General features: G+C 42.8%; 1 protein-coding gene across 1 annotated transcript in view; it reads left to right on the plus strand.

The window, feature by feature from the left end:
- Positions 1-974: 974 nt before the first annotated feature.
- The window catches only part of SERINC5 (serine incorporator 5), a 54,799-nt gene continuing 39,707 nt past the window's right edge, over positions 975-16,066 (plus strand). The window contains exon 1 of the mRNA XM_065405883.1: positions 975-1,082. Coding sequence (XP_065261955.1) covers positions 975-1,082 — 108 coding nt within the window. The remainder of the gene's footprint in view (positions 1,083-16,066) is intronic.

The following is a 16,066-nucleotide window of genomic DNA, read 5'->3' on the forward strand; positions in this document are numbered from 1 at the left end:
CAAAGTCTATGCCTTATGATAAAGACCAAAAACAACTTAATCTATTCTGTTGCAAGAGCTACTCTTCAGCAACCCTGTAATTCAGGATCACAAATTACCAAGCTCTAATGGCAAAATGACACAGCTGTTTAATTTACTATAATTTGTATCTCCCCGAGGAACACTGAAAACAGTTCAGAGCCATTATGGGTGAAGGTCAACTCTTAGTGAGGATAACATGGCAAGCCTCCCTAGAGGCAGCCAATTCTACAGCTTGATTCATCTCCACTGCTGTCGTCATGCATCAAGCATCTAAGCTGCAGCTGTCTGGTTTTCCTAGGGAGGCCCAAAACACTGTGGGAGGCCTCCCCTTTGATGGACTCAAACTTTTTTCAGAGTCCTCAGACAAATCCCTGTATACCTTAAAAGACTCAAGGGCCACACTCGGATCTCTTAGAATATGCACACCTGCAAATAAAAAATTTTAGTAGATCTCAAACCATGCAGAGATCCCGACTTGTCCAATTTCTAACTATCCTAGATCCACAGAGTCAACTAGAAAGAGACCAAGGCATCAGAAGAAGTGATGCCCCTACCACAATCGTTACCATTGCCCAACTGTCATCCTCAGCTACTTCTGATGGTTTGGTCAAGGGCCAGGAACATCCTCACTTTGAGAATCTGCAGCTGCACCACCCTACCCATCTCCTATCTTTTTGGCAATCAGATTTTACATTTTTGACTTGCCTGGGAACAGATTACTTCTGACAAATTGGGGTTTCAAAGATATAACATCGGGTTACTCCACCCATTTTACCTTCCTCCTGATTCCACTCCCCCTCCCCGGCCCTTTTCAGGGGCCCATCTCATGAACCATTACAGAGACAGGAAGTTACCTCTGTCCTATGTGTAAGAGCCATAGAACTAGTTCCAGTCCAGCACCGGGGGAAAGGTTTCTCTTTTAACTATTTTCTGGTTCCAAAAAAGAATAGGGGATGGAGACCAATATTAGATCGCAGGCTCTTGAATGCCTTTGTGAAATCACAGAAATTCAGGATGGTGACTCTCGCATCTATAATTCCATCATTAGATTTCAGGGATTGGTTTGTGGCCCTTGACTTTCAGGTTGTATATTTTCATGTTGCTCTTCACCTCTCTCACAAGAGATTTCTCCGTTTTACAGTCAGAATCACATCTAATATTGAGTGCTTTCCTTCAACCTTTCCTCTGCCCCCAAGGGTATTCTCAAAGGTCATGATGGTGGTAGATACTCACCTATGTTGACTGGGAATAATCATCTTCCCTAACCTTGACAATTGGAAGGGCTGGTTGTACAACAACGTTTTCTCTGCAGTACAGATGAGTGTCCCTGTCTCGTAGGCTAGGATTTCAGCTCAACATCAAAAAGTCCACTTAGAACATAAGAACGGCCATACTGGGTCAGACCAAAGGTCCATCCAGCCCAGTATCCTGTCTTCCGACAGTGGCCAATGCCAGGTGCCCCAGAGGGAGTGAACCTAACAGGTAATGATCAAGTGATCTTTCTCCTGCCATCCATCTAGGCTAGGGGCACCATTCTTTAGCCATCCTGGCTAATAGCCATTAATGGACTTAACCTCCATGAATTTATAGTTCTTTTAAACCCTGTTATAGTCCTAGCCTTCACAACCTCCTCAGGCAAGGAGTTCCACAGGTTGACTGTGCACTGTGTGAAGAACTTCCTTTTATTTGTTTTAAACCTGCTGCCCATTAATTTCATTTGGTGGCCCCTAGTTCTTATATTATGGGAACAAGTAAATAACCTTTCCTTATTCACTTTCTCCACATCACTCATGATTTTATATACCTCTATCATATCCCCCCCCTTAGTCTCCTCTTTTCCAAACCCCTAATCATTTTAGTTGCCCTTCTCTGAACTTTTTCTAATGCCAGTATATCTTTTTTGAGATGAGGTGACCACATCTGTACGCAGTATTCAAGATGTGGGCATGCCATGGATTTATGTAAGGGCAATAAGATATTCTCTATCCCTTTTTTAATGATTCCTAACATCCTGTTTGCTTTTTTTTGACTGCCGCTGCACACTGCATTGACGTCTTTAGAGAACTATACATGATGACTCCAAGATCTCTTTCCTGACTAGCTGTAGCTAAATTAGCCCCCATAGATTCTAGGACTGGAAGGGACCTCGAGAGGTCATCGAGTCCAGTCCCCTGCCCGCATGGCAGGACAAAATACTGTCTCGACCATCCCTGATAGACATCATATTGTATGTATAGTTGGGGTTATTTTTTTCCAATGTGCATTACTTTACATTTATCCACATTAAATTTTGACCTCACTAGAACAAATAAACTTCAAAGGGGCTTCTCTGAATGCCTTAACAGCCAGAGCTTACCTTCCTGTGGACAGGTGTACGACTTTAACAATACTGATAAGCCGCCAGATGTTGGCAAAAAATTGTTTCCAATTGCTGGGTCATATGGCGGCCTGTACCTGTGTGACACAATGCACCAGGTTACACCTTCACTGCTTTTTAGGATGGTTCAGAACATTCTATATTCCAAAAAGGCACAGCCTAGGCAAGCTAGTATCTGACCCTCGCCAAGTATTGAGCTCACTCAATTGGTGAAAGGACCCGTTCAAGGTCTGTATAGGAGTTGCTTTCACCCAATCGCCTTCTACCATTACCATAACATTGGATACATCACTCTTGGGAAGGGGGAGTGTGCCTAGAGGGACACACTGTTCAAGGCAAATGGACGCTTCAGGAGTCTCTCTTCTGCACATCAACCTCCTTGAACTGAGACCTGTCAGGAAAGCCTGTATCTACTTCTTTCCATTAATCAAGGGCACATCCATCAAGATCATGACTACGTGGCCTGCTGCATGTACTATATCAATCATCAAGGAGAGGCAAGACCATCTCTTCTTCCACCAATTTGTGCCAAAGCAATAAAGTTACATTAATCAGTCAGCTACTCTTCCACTATTGGCACTATTTTACCTATTTTTTTATCCTTTTTATTATTGACCATAATAATATGCCTTTTTATTCCCAAAAGTATAAGCTTCACTCTGCCTTCAGCATGGTGAAAGCATGTCTGCATAAAGAACTCAGGCTGAAGGCATGGTACCTGTAAGAGGGCTTTCCCTTCATCCCCACCCCTGGTTCTTGTCACACAGACAGAAAGCAGAAGACCAGAAGACCAAAGTGCAGGCAATGCAATGTTTATTGGGGTTAGTTCAAAGCAAGCATATCCATAGCTCTACACGCTGGCGGAGTCTGTTTCCCAGTGTTCTGTTCCCAGCTCTGATGCCGCAAAGCATTTATTCCGTGACCCTCTTCCCAGCTCTGACGCCACAGAGCCTTGCCTGTGTCCCTGTTCCCCATTCCCACCTCCTCCTTCTTAGCAGGCCCAAATATACCTGCAGTGCATGCGCCTAGTCATACCCCTTACAACTTATGGTCAAGTTCCATTTTGGAGGGTCAAGAGTTGGGGGTGGGAGGGGGGGAATCTTCATTCCATCTCTTTTATATCCCATGGGAGGGGTAAGGAGTGAGGTTGTGTTCTGGCCAAGGCCAGGCCTTTCTTTAGCTTTTAGGTGTCTTATGCCTTCCCCGCCCCCGAACCTCCTTGCCCCTCCTCGTAAGCTAAGGTCAAGCAACCAGTTAGAAGCGCCAGGCAGCCTTTCAGTGTATGCTCATATATTGCACTCCCACCATACCATGTAACACTTTAGTTCTATCTCTTGTCTCTTCCCATTATACTAACCCATCTGGCCAGGCAGAAGCAACACACACAGTGTCTTTGTCTTTTATTTACACATATTAGTATAAAAAATAAGAGTATCAAAAAGTCAAATCCAAAATTCTATCTCAGGCTGACAAACAAGCCTATATACTAACAGTACCTCTCTATTAAGAAGCACCTTTGCCTCTCACGTCTCCTTGTTTTGTTGGTTTTTGTTTGCTTTTCTATATTTCCATTAGAATATTGACACCCACCCTCTTGAGCTAGAGAGACCTATTCCTTATTGATGTCTGTGGTTCATATCAAAGACTTTGTGCTAGTCATGGGAAAAATTACTGGGTTTAATTTCAAAGTACCAGTAGTTAGTTTTATTGTATAACTTGTTGGCCTTAAGAATGGAGAACAAATTCTCCTAGGACAGTATATGAATTAATGTTACTTTGTTTCAAGACCAAGCAATGCCAAACATCCACTTGGTGTTGCCTATCTAAATAACTGTGTTCTGATTTCTCAGAACAAAAATCCTGTTGTTAGCCATTACAATGGCATACTGCCGAACTTTTAACAGTCATGCTTCAGTATTTCTAACTCTGACTCAAAATTAATAACAATAAGACATCTAGTATTAATTAACTGTGCTGTGTGACATGTATCCTTGCCAAGTGGATACTGGAATCCCGCTCTGAAAATATTTCAGTTTACAAAATCTAATCTCTACAACTGATCCAAAACAGAAAATTTCCAAACTTGTTTAAAATGAGCACATTAGAACCCTCATTCTTGTAATGCATTTATAACAGGAATGAAGTCTGGGTTTTTTTTGTTTTGTTTTGTTTTTTGGAATTTTGTCAGTTTTTTAGTAGATTTCCCCCTTCCTCCCCCCTGGAATGTAATGGAGGATATAGTCTATACAAGACCTTCACAATAGAGGGTTGCTTTCGATTATATAAAAACATCTGTTTAAATTTACAGGAAACAGGATTTTACAGTTGGCTTTTCTTCTGTAGTTTGTCTCATGAGAGTAAAGTTGAGCTCATGTTTGAGAAAAGCAGCTGATTGTGGAAAATCTTGATTAAAATGGATAGGTTTTTCCAGTGTTAAATGAATGCAAATTGAATATGAAATGATTTAGATGACAATATTGTGTAGTGATTAGGTAATTGGTGAGAATATAATACGTCTTGTCAAAAATTTCCATTTGGATCCTATGTAATTATTGATATTTAAAATCCTGTGAAGCCAACTTTACAGGTCTAGCTGTCAAATTATGTAAGCTGCTTCCTCAATCAATACCACTCTGCATTTAGCAATCATATCTTGTGATAAAGTGCAATAAGACCTGTCTTTAATGGGATATCAGATTTATACTATACCCAGTACTGCCTGAGTATGGTATACTATATCAGATTTATACTATATTCCGTTCTGATTCATTTTCACTCTCAGTTAAAATGAATCAGATCTCAAAATCAAGTTTGTGCTGTTTTTTTAAAATCTATATATCTTGCTCTTGGATTGTCTTCTGGCTTTTCAATTCCCCATCCCTATCCGCAATGTGTGGATGACAGTTAAAGGTTGAAAATTCAACCTTGGATACATACAAAATGTGTGCACAAAAATGCAGGCCCTGGCTCTTCTGGGCCCCAACTCTCTCCCCTCTTCTCCCCACAGCTTTTGGCTTCCCTGGCTCCCCACTGTCTGCCTTCCCAACTCCACCAGCAAGCCCTCCACTTCCTCCAGCCCCAACTGTCTGTCAGGCTCCAGTAGCTTGCTCCCTGTATCCAGCTTGCAGGGGTTTCCCCTGGGCCCTTCTCCATTAACTCCTCCTTTTGGCACTGTGGTGGCAGAGGGAATTAGACTGCTGCTGCTGCAGCCAACCTCAGGGAAGGGGTTATGCTGAGCCTGCTCCAGAACTCTGGCCTGTTGGCGCCCACTGGGGTGCCCTGTGATAATGCATAGAGCTGCTATGGTTGTCTGCTAAATAAGTGGTAGAGTGGCCTCTAGCTGCTGGAGGGGAGAACCTTGCAGCTCAGGCAGGATTCCCGCACTGCCTGTGTTGTCTTACAAGATCCTCCCCAAATTTGCCCTTGAATGTTGGCAACTCTTTTTACTACACAGGGTTGCTACCTGGCCAGTTTTTAACTGGTCTGGCTGGTTTTTGTAGTGCCTTGCCTGTTGCCAGTGGCAATTTGCCCTTTTTTTTTTTCTTTTTCTTTTTTTTTTGTCATGGCACCGATGTTCCCTCTGTAAACTGCAGCCAGCATATAACTTACAGTGCACACAAGTCACGTGGCTTGAAGTGGAGCATGGTTGGCACAGTACCCAGGTGCCACTCTGTAGGCCAGGCCCTCAACCTGCCAAACCCATGGCAGGTACTCACAGTGCGTGACGGACCTGAGGCTCACCATCAGGGAGAGAGAAGGTGGTGGAGACCAGGGTGGAGAAGGCAGGGGCTGCTGGGATGGCATGGTAATGGGGGCTTACTCAAGGGCTGGGGCTCCTGGGAGGGGGCTGAGTGTGGAAGCTCATGGGAATGTAACAGGCAAAGAGGCCATGAACCACCCCCAAGTCCCCACCTGCACTACTGCCTGCATGGGAAGGGATGAGGAGAGTCAGGCTGGTGGGGACCTGGGGAGCAGGTCAGTGGCTGGCTTTTCTGCATTTCAGAGCTGGCAACCCTACTACTACAATATTTAAGAGACCTTGTCCTTTGGAGATGATCTCCATATAAGAAATGCTTATTCCACAGCTGTACTGCACTTGGAGACACTGCCAGCCTGAACTAGTTAGTTTAAAAAGGAGTGAAAATTCATTTCACCTCCATCACTGCTTACCTCCCCTCCGTCACCTGGCAGATTTTTGTGGCTTTCCAGGCCTTTTCCCCCCTCTCTTGTTGTTGTATAGATCGTTAGTAAGAGATTGAACTAGTTATACAGGGCAAATGGCAAAATCCAGTTGTCACAGTTTCAGGGTAACTGCACCTCTATCTCTACCCCTACCCCTCCAGCCTTCATAGTCTAGTCCAGGATTGCCCAGTCAGGTTTCCAGATATCTGTGGGCAGGGACCTTTATCCCACTGCCCTACACTGCAATATCTCCAGCAAGCCAGTCTGCCTGAAGGCCAGTACCTGCACTTCACTTTCTCTCTTGGGGCTATGACCCTATTGCCAGCAGTTACATGGTACCACACAGCCCCTTCTGGGCAATGACATATACTCTTAAGATAAAAGCATTACGGAGAAAACATATAAAAAACAATAAACATTCTTATTCATGTGCTAAAAGTTTACCAGGAGTCACCCATCAGTCTTATGGGGCCCAAGTAGGCCTAGTCTTTCCAACTCTTCCGCCAAGGGTTGGGTCCCCCTGGGACAGAAGGTCCTGTCTGTTTACTGGATCAGAAAGAAAGCCAGTGTCAATTTGAACTCAGACTTTCTATGCCCAAAGCCCTTTCTTTAGGTCTCTAGCCAGCCCAGTTTGAACCAGTGTAGGCAAGCTTCCCCAGGGGGTGGTACCTCTCTGGAGGTGTTTAAATCAAGGTTATTCACCTTTATCACCCCCACTGTTTTTTGGTTCCTGGAGGAGCGGTGATAACCCTGCCATCTGGAATTGCATACAATCCCTGGCCCACAGTGCTACAGAAACTTAACATAATATGGTCCCAAAGATATTGTGTGGGTTTATAATTCAGGCTAAGATTTTGTCATGGATATTTTTAATAAAAGTCCGGGACAGGTCATGGACTTCCATTAATTTTTCATTATTGTCCGTGACCTGTCCATGACTTTTTTATTAAAAATATTCATGACTAAATGGGGAGCCTGGGCAGCTGTGGGCAGGCTGGGAGCTCTAGGGGCCCCCACCACCAATGGGGGCTTGGGGTCCCCCTCCGCTGGCAGCTAGGAGCTCCGGGGGTCCCCCCTGCTACTAGCGGCGGCTGGGAGCTCCGGGGATACCCTGCAGCTCCCAGACAGCACTGGCTGAAGTCACAGATTCCATGACTAAATCACAGCCTTAATTATAATATCTGTCACAGGAGTAGATAGTGCTGTTAAATACACAGAATAAACTAGAGAAAAAGAGAACCTGTTTCTTTAGTTTGTCTCTTTCAATTATCATGACTTTGGAGCTACTTGCAACAACAGTAGGTTAAAAAAATCAATGTTTATATTTTTAAGTTAGTGGTTTCCCTTTAATACAAAGATGTCAAGATTATCCTTTTTCTAGAAATATGTAGCTAGTCAGAAGATATTCTTCATTCCTATAGCTCTCTAGTCTTGCAGTTTAGACTGCTTTATTGTTTAATCTCTGTTTACACTTCTTCCCCAACCCTGTTATGAAGTGGCTACTTAGTGACATTCCAATTTTGGAACAGCCACTCTGTCTCAGTTTCAGAATAAGTATTGCATAAGAACAGGGCTAGTACAATTAAAAGGCAAGGAAACCCTTTGATGGGAATGGAAGCAGGTGCAAACCTTACTTGTACTGGCTTAGGTGAGTCTCAGTAATGAAGAGATTCTCCCATCAGGAGGGAGGAGATATGCTGGTACACTACTGCAAGATGTATTAGCATAGGGAAAGTATTATGATTTACTGGGTGAGATACTATATGGGTAGCAAATCTCTTATAAATTTCAGGACTCCTTTGAAACAGGTGGTTAACATGGTAATTAACCATTTGAAGCCCACCACACTCTTAAATTATTTCCATGTTAATTTTATATCTGAAGAATTAATGGCATTTTCATTCGGCTCAAACACCACAAGAATTTAACATATTTTGACATGCTAATAATTGCTTATGTAATAATACCATCAGAACACCGTACAAATGCTAACTCCTACTTTTAACACCCTGGTACAGGAGATAAATATTGTCCTCATTTCATAGATGGGGAAACAGATATGAGGATTTAGACAGACTCTCAAAAATGGGGTCCTTAAACTATGCTTCTAAATTAGCCATAGCATTTACAATCCTCACTTCATGCACATTTTTGAAAATATGACCTTTATGATTTGCCCAAGGCAACACAGTAAATCAGTTTTGATGCTGAGATTAAAACTACTTTTACTTGAAAAGGAATCCTTGCATATAGAAGGGTTTTAGCAGAAACTTGTACACTTTGTTGCATTTAGGCATCCTTTGTTTAAGATAAAACTACTGAATCACAAGCATATTGCCATTCACAAGCATACTGCCATTTTATTGTTCCCACAGAACTAAAGCTTTTTACAGTGTAAAATACTAGTAGTTATTAAACTGAAGTGTAAGAACGCATTGGAAAAGAATCTGAGAGATTGGGCTGGTCCACACTAAGCCCCCAGTTCGAACTAAGATACGCAACTTCAGCTACGTGAATAACGTAACTGAAGTCGAAGTATCTTAGTTCGAACTTAAAGGTACTTGCCGCGTGTGGACCCGCGGTAGGCAGGCTCCCCCGTCGACTCCGCCTACTCCTCTCGCGGAGCAGGATTACCGGCGTCGACGGCGAGCACTTCCGGGATCGATTTATCGCGTCTAGACAAGACGCGATAAATCGATCCCAGAAGATCGATTGCTTGCCGCCGAACCAGCAGGTAAGTATAGACGTAAACATTGTTAGGGATTGCATTTCTTACAGCACCATTTGTTTTGAAAAACTTGATCTAAGTACATTATTTTGAAGAGAGCCATCTAGAACCAATAGTCTGGTATGACCACTAACTTTATGATACGACATCAGTGTTGTCAGTATATGGAAGCTTTCAGAAACTAGACATTCCACATGCACAAATAATGTTTAAATATGTGGTGAGGTGTTCCACACGCTGAAAATGGCAGCAAGATAAATCTAAAAGCTGATAAGTAGTTGGTCAATATTTTTCACATAAAATTTTTGTTTAAACACAAATGTTTTCCCCTAAAACCAAAATTTTTTGTGAAAATGATTGACAAGATCACAATTTTCCAGAACATTATTTACTGTTATAATCAAAATTTTATAGAATTTTTTTCCAAAATCATTTTTGAATTTTTTTTCTTTTTATGAAAATACTGATTTCAGTAGGAAAAGAGTGTATGCTAAACAAAAAATATGGAGGGGGAAAAAGCAAAACATTAAAAATTGGTCCATTTTAAGTCCTGCAAAATGGAAATAACTTTGCATATATATATATATATATATTTTTTTGTTTTGCTAAATGCTTTTTGACCAGCTATAGTGACAATAACCTAAATTAGAAGCCTTTCACTGATTTGGGCTATTACTTACACTATTTATTTTCAAGTGCACTGTAAGTTGAGAAAGGGTTAACTTTTACTCTGGATTTCTGGTTTCCTGGCTTTTGTCTGTTTGTATGAAAGCTTTAACACTAGCTTTAAAAAAAATTTTTTTAAAGGCCTGGTGAACTCAATGCAAAAAATTCCTTTTAAAGACAAAACATATTCATGGAGAAGGATACTGTCTATTTACTCAAAACTAAAGCAGCTGTTCCAGCTAACACTGAGGTTAAATCAGTATGTAGACTTTACTTGTACTGCTTTCTTGTTCCTATGCTTTATATATTGTTCAGGCAATTATTTTAGAAAAATCTAAATTATAGATTTTTCTTATTTCCGCTGATATGTAATGCATGGTAATCTATGTTATCCTGTTTGTACATTTCCCAATTTTGAACATTAGGGTTAAATTGGAGAACGTTCACTGAAAGGAGTGATGGTTTTGAAGCTAAAAACTAAATTATTTCCCCTCACTTGGTTATTTTTTCAAAAGTGTTTGTACTATAATTCCGCCTCACAAATATCCTAGCAGTTATTCACCCCACTCCTGTATTTGAGACAAAAGTAGATAATGACCATCTTGTATAGTGCCTAAGGATACCAAAGTTTTCAACTTAATGAAATAGAAGAGTTCTTTATCATCCCAAATGGCCTGTTTTACAGATTGAGTGAGACTTGACATCCCTAAAGACTCAAGTGTGAAGAAATTTGCCTTACAACATTCTGAGTGGGGAATTAAAAATGCTTAAATCTGAACTGCTGCAGAGTTGGATGCAGCAGGATGCTAGGGATAGTTTTCTTAGGCTAGGTGTATGGTCCAGCAGAGTTTTTTCTTACGTTCTGGTGAATTTTTTTGGATACTTTCTTAGGGTACGTCTATACTTACCCGCTGGTTCGGCGGCAAGCAATCGATCTTCTGGGATCGATTTATCGCGTCTTGTCTAGATGCGATAAATCGATCCCGGAAGTGCTCGCCGTCGACGCCGGTAATCCTGCTCCACGAGAGGAGTAGGCGGAGTTGACGGGGGAGCCTGCCTGCTGCATGTGGACCCGCGGTAAGTACCTTTAAGTTCGAACTAAGATACTTCGACTTCAGCTACGTTATTCACGTAGCTGAAGTTGCGTATCTTAGTTCGAAGTGGGGGCTTAGTGTGGACCAGCTCTTAGAAGAGTGAGCATAGAAGGCAGAGAGAAATAATCTAAAACTTGAACAATACGCATATCTTCCTTCAGTAAAGTGCCATCTCATGGGTCCTCCTATTTCCAGTTTGTCCTCATGACTACTTCACCCCTCCTTTGTCCTATGTAGAGACTTCTTCCAGCAACTCAGGGTATGTCTATGCTGTACCGTAAACCCTGGGTTAGTAGAATAGGCATTAGCAGACCCTGAGTTTGTTAACCTAGGGTTTGAGCATCTACACTTTATTCCTATTCCTAATCCTAGGTTAGGAATTATTGAACCGTGGGTCCCAATTTTCTGCTCCAGTGTCTACAATGCAATGTGCAGGCTTGAGCCCCATCACCTATATCCTAGACTTCCTAATGCCATTCCAAAATGAGGCTGCTCTAACCTTTTTGTGGTGCAATGTGAGAACTTGACTGTCCAGAGGACGAAGAAAGTTGGCCTGTGGGATACTTTTGACAGAGTCTCAAAGCACTAGTCCAGTGGGGCAGTGTCTACACTGCAAAGCAATAGATCCCAGCTTAACTCCGGCTCAGACCCTCCAATTCTGTGGGGTCCTGGGACCCTGGGTCCAAGCTCTGGGTTAGCACAATTATTGTGTAGCTAGAAGGGGGGTTAGGCTTTAGCCTGAGTTCAAACCCTGGGCTTACACTGCAGTGTAGACATACTCTGTGGTTCCTTTACCTCTCCCAGTCAGCTGCCTCTCTTAGCAGAAGCCCATTTGATCTGAACAGTTTAGAGCAGTGGCTTTTCAAACTTTTTTTTCCCCTGGGGACCCAGTTGAAGAAAATTGTTGATGTCTGCAACCCAATGGAGCTGGGGATGAGGGGTGTAGGAGGGGCTCAGGGAAGGGGGTTGGGGTGCAGGAGAGGGTCAGGGATCTGGGGTGGGGATGCAGGCTCTGGGCTGGGGATGAGGGGTTTGGGGTGCAGGAGGGGCTCTGGGCTGGGGCAGGGGATTGGGGTACGGGGTTGGGGCGCAGACTTACTTCTGGCGGCTCCTGGTCAGTGGCGCAGCCGGGGTGTAGAGGCAGGCTTCCCACCTGTCCTGGCACCGTGGACCGCGCTGCCCCCCAGAAGTGGTCAGCGGCAGGTCTGGCTCCTAGGCAGAGGTACGCAAGCGGCTCTGCGCGGCTCTTGCCTGCAGGCACCACCCTCCCAGTTCCCATTGGCCGGTGCTCGGGGCGGGACCCCCTGCCTAGAAGCCGGACCCGCTGCTGGCCACTTCCGGGGCGCGGTGCGGTGTCAGAACAGGTAGGTACTAGCCTGCCTTAGCTGGGCAGCACCGCCAACAGGACTTTTAAAGTCCCAGTTGGTGGTGCTGACCAGAGCCACTAGGGTCCCTGAGTGCTGAGCAAGGCGACCCAGTGCCTTACATGCCGCGACCCAAACTTTGAAAAACACTGGTTTAGAGGGAGGTGCAGGGGATGAGCTGCTCGGATCCAGCTGCTGCTAAGGCCTGGTCAACACTACCCCCCCACTTTGGACTAAGGTACGCAAATTCAGCTACGTTAATAACGTAGCTGAATTCGAAGTACCTTAGTCCGAACTTACCGCGGGTCCAGACGCTGCAGGCAGGCTCCCCCGTCGATGCCGCGTACTCCTCTCGCCGAGCTGGAGTACCGGCGTCGACGGCAAGCACTTCCGGGATCGATTTATCGCGTCTAGACAAGACGCGATAAATCGATCCCAGAACATCGATTGCCTGCCGTCGGACCCGGAGGTAAGTGTAGACGTACCCTTTGAGATAATCAGCTAGAGAGGGTGAGGGAGGAGACCACTGAGCTCATCATCAAATGTGGGTGTTTCCCGTGGGGTTCCAAAGGGATCAGTATTAGGCCCAGTGCTATTTGACATTTCATCACTGATCTGAAAGTAAATATAAAATCACTGGTGATAAAATTTGCAGATGACGCAAAGATTGGTGGAGTTGTAAATAATGCTGAGGACAAGGGAGTGATGCAGAGCATTCTGGATCACTTGGTAAGCTTGGCCAATTCCAACAAAATGTGTTTTTAATACAGCCAAATGCTAAGTTAGACATCAAGGAATGCAGGCCATACATACAAACTGAGGGACAGTATCCAGTATTCAGTGACTGTGATGCCTAAATCCTTTTCAGAGTGGACAAGAAATACAACATGAGCTTCCAGTGAAATGCAGTGGCAAAAAGGGCTGATATGACCTTTGGATGTGTAAACAGGGAATTTTATATCTGTATACAGTGTTGGTGAGACTGATACTGGAATATTGTGTACAGTTTTGGTGTCAACATTTTAAAAAGACTGTTGAAAAACTGGACAGGGTGCAGAAAAGATGATTTGAGGGCTGGAGGAAATGCCTTACAAGGAGACTTAAAAGAGCTCAATCTGTTTAGCTTATCGAAAAGATTGAGAGGTGACTTGATTACAGTGTATAAGTCTCTTCAAGGAGAGAAAATACAAGGTATTAAAGGGCTCTTTAGTTTAGCAGAGAAAGGCATAACAAGAACCAATGGCTGGAAGCTGAATCCCAACAAATTCAAATTAGAAATAAGGCACTTTTTTTTTTTTTTTTTTTTTTTTTTAATGGTGAGGGTGATTATCCACTGGAATAAATTACCAAGGGTGGTGGTAGCTTCTCCTTCTCTTGATGTTTTCAGATCAAGACTGGTTGTCTTTTTGGAAGATGTGCTTTAGCTAAACACAAGTTATTGGGCACCATACAGGGGTAATTGGGTGAAATTTAATGACCTGTGACAGACTAGCTGATCTAAGGTTCTCTTTTGGCCTTCAACTCTATGAATCTATGCCAGATAGTTACATTTACATTTACAGCTAAACAGTTGTGGTAACTAAGTCCAAAATATACTCAGCAGCAGTTCAGCTCTGTGGCTAACCTCTGCTATGACTAGAGTTTAACCATAGTTAAGGATAAAAGTCAGACAAGTCACAGGCTTCCGTGAATTTTTGTTTATTGCCTGCAACCTGTCCATGACTTTTACTAAAAATAACTCTGAAAATCTTAGTCTAAACATTAGTTTATCCTCAGCCCTGTTTCAGTTAAACCCATTGCTGAAATGGTGCTACCTCCCGCTGTATATGCTGCCTTAAGGAGAAAGCTATCTTCTGCCACAGCACAGTCCTAGGACGTTGTGCAGGACAGTCACCTGGTGCTGGTTTTGAAAATGCAAATTACTGGCAGGCATGCTGCAGCAGTAGGTGAACGGGCACACCCAGGCCATGTTTGTATGTGTGATTTGCCACACATTTAAAACTGACTTCAGAAAAATACATCCGGTTCATACGCAGGGAGGCGGGGGGGTGGATCCACAACTATGCATTAAAATAGATTGCAAATCACCTTAATTTTATACCCATCACAAAATATCTTGGTTTAAGCGGCACAGTCAGCTATGAATATTAAGGGGGGGAAGTGTTAAAAAGCTAGTTGAGACTAAGACAAAGAAATGAACAAAATATTCCCTTCAATTAAATTAGTTACTTCATGTGCACAATTTTCCACTAAAACAAATCATTGTAAGATCTATGTAACCCATTAGAGAAACTCCTCAAAGCATATGTAACAGAACAGGAATTTCAATAACCAATAAAATAGGACCTAGCTCCTAATGTGTCAGACACTTGCCACTGTGGCACCTTGTGCTTAAATAATTAGGTGCGCCATTTGTTAGTAGTTCATTCTCTGGACGCTCATTTGTAAAATGAAAGTTCTTTGGCCAAAAGAATAGTTGTCCCCAAACTAAGTACAAGAGTTCGGCCTATTTTCTCTCTTAACTTAGCTGTCTAGGGACAATTGATGCTGGACGTTGTTGCTAAAGTTTGGTAGACATTTGGTATTCACAAGTCATTGACCACATCCTTTGCAAATCTTATCGCCCAGATAATGCTGAAGTAATGAAGTAATTAAGTGTTATTTTTGCTCTGTGGAATAGCTGCAAGCTTCCTGTTTAATCTTAATTTTATATCGTAAGCAATAATTTAGAGGGGAGAAAATGAGTCATATTTAAGTCTGCATTCCACATAAATAGGCAGTTTTTTAGAAGTTTGGTACTCTTTGATTTTTGTCAATTTGATCTTTTTCTAGACTCGGTGTGTTTGGATATCCAGATTTGAGCTTCATACATAAACCATAGGAAGATATCATAAAGAAACTAGCTATTTTGCACAGCAAGCTTGAAGCTCACCACCTGCTCAGAAGCATTTCTCATAATGGTTAAATGGAATATTTGGTGGCATTTCTGAGACACTTTCTCCACCAAAAGACATCTTGCTAAATTGTGATGTCCTGTGAAAACAGCAGGGAGAAGGAGCCCAATGTACAGCTCCAGTCCTGCAAATACTCACACACACGCTTAACTTTTACTACCATGAATAGTTCCACTGATTTCATCAGGGTACTCACTGTCCTTAAGTTCAGCATGTGTGTGTCAGTCTTTATCGGTTTGGGGCCTAAGATGGTAAATTGGTTTTCATGCTGTTACACTACTTGATTATTTAAACAGGTTAATGAATCTCTCTTTTGAGGTTGAAATAGGGTGGGAATTTACAAAGTCATACAGGGTTTGCATATACTAGAAAAATGGGTCAATGTTAGGATGGGGTGTGTTAACGAACCTTGATCTAACCATCATCGACTTGCAGCGTGATGCTATTTACCTTGACTGAGTTAGGAGTCTAGGGCAGGGGTAGGCAACCTCTGGCACGCGTGCCAAAGGCGGCACATGAGCTGATTTTCAGTGGCACTCACACTGCCCGGTCTTGGCCACCGGTCTGGGGGGCTCTGCATTTTAATTTAATTTTAAATGAAGCTTTTTAAACATTTTAAAAACCTTATTTACTTTACATAAAACAATAGTTTAGTTATATATTATAGACTTGTAGAAAGA

Source organism: Emys orbicularis, chromosome 6 (genome assembly GCF_028017835.1).
Source record: "Emys orbicularis isolate rEmyOrb1 chromosome 6, rEmyOrb1.hap1, whole genome shotgun sequence".
Lineage (NCBI taxonomy): Eukaryota > Metazoa > Chordata > Testudines > Emydidae > Emys > Emys orbicularis.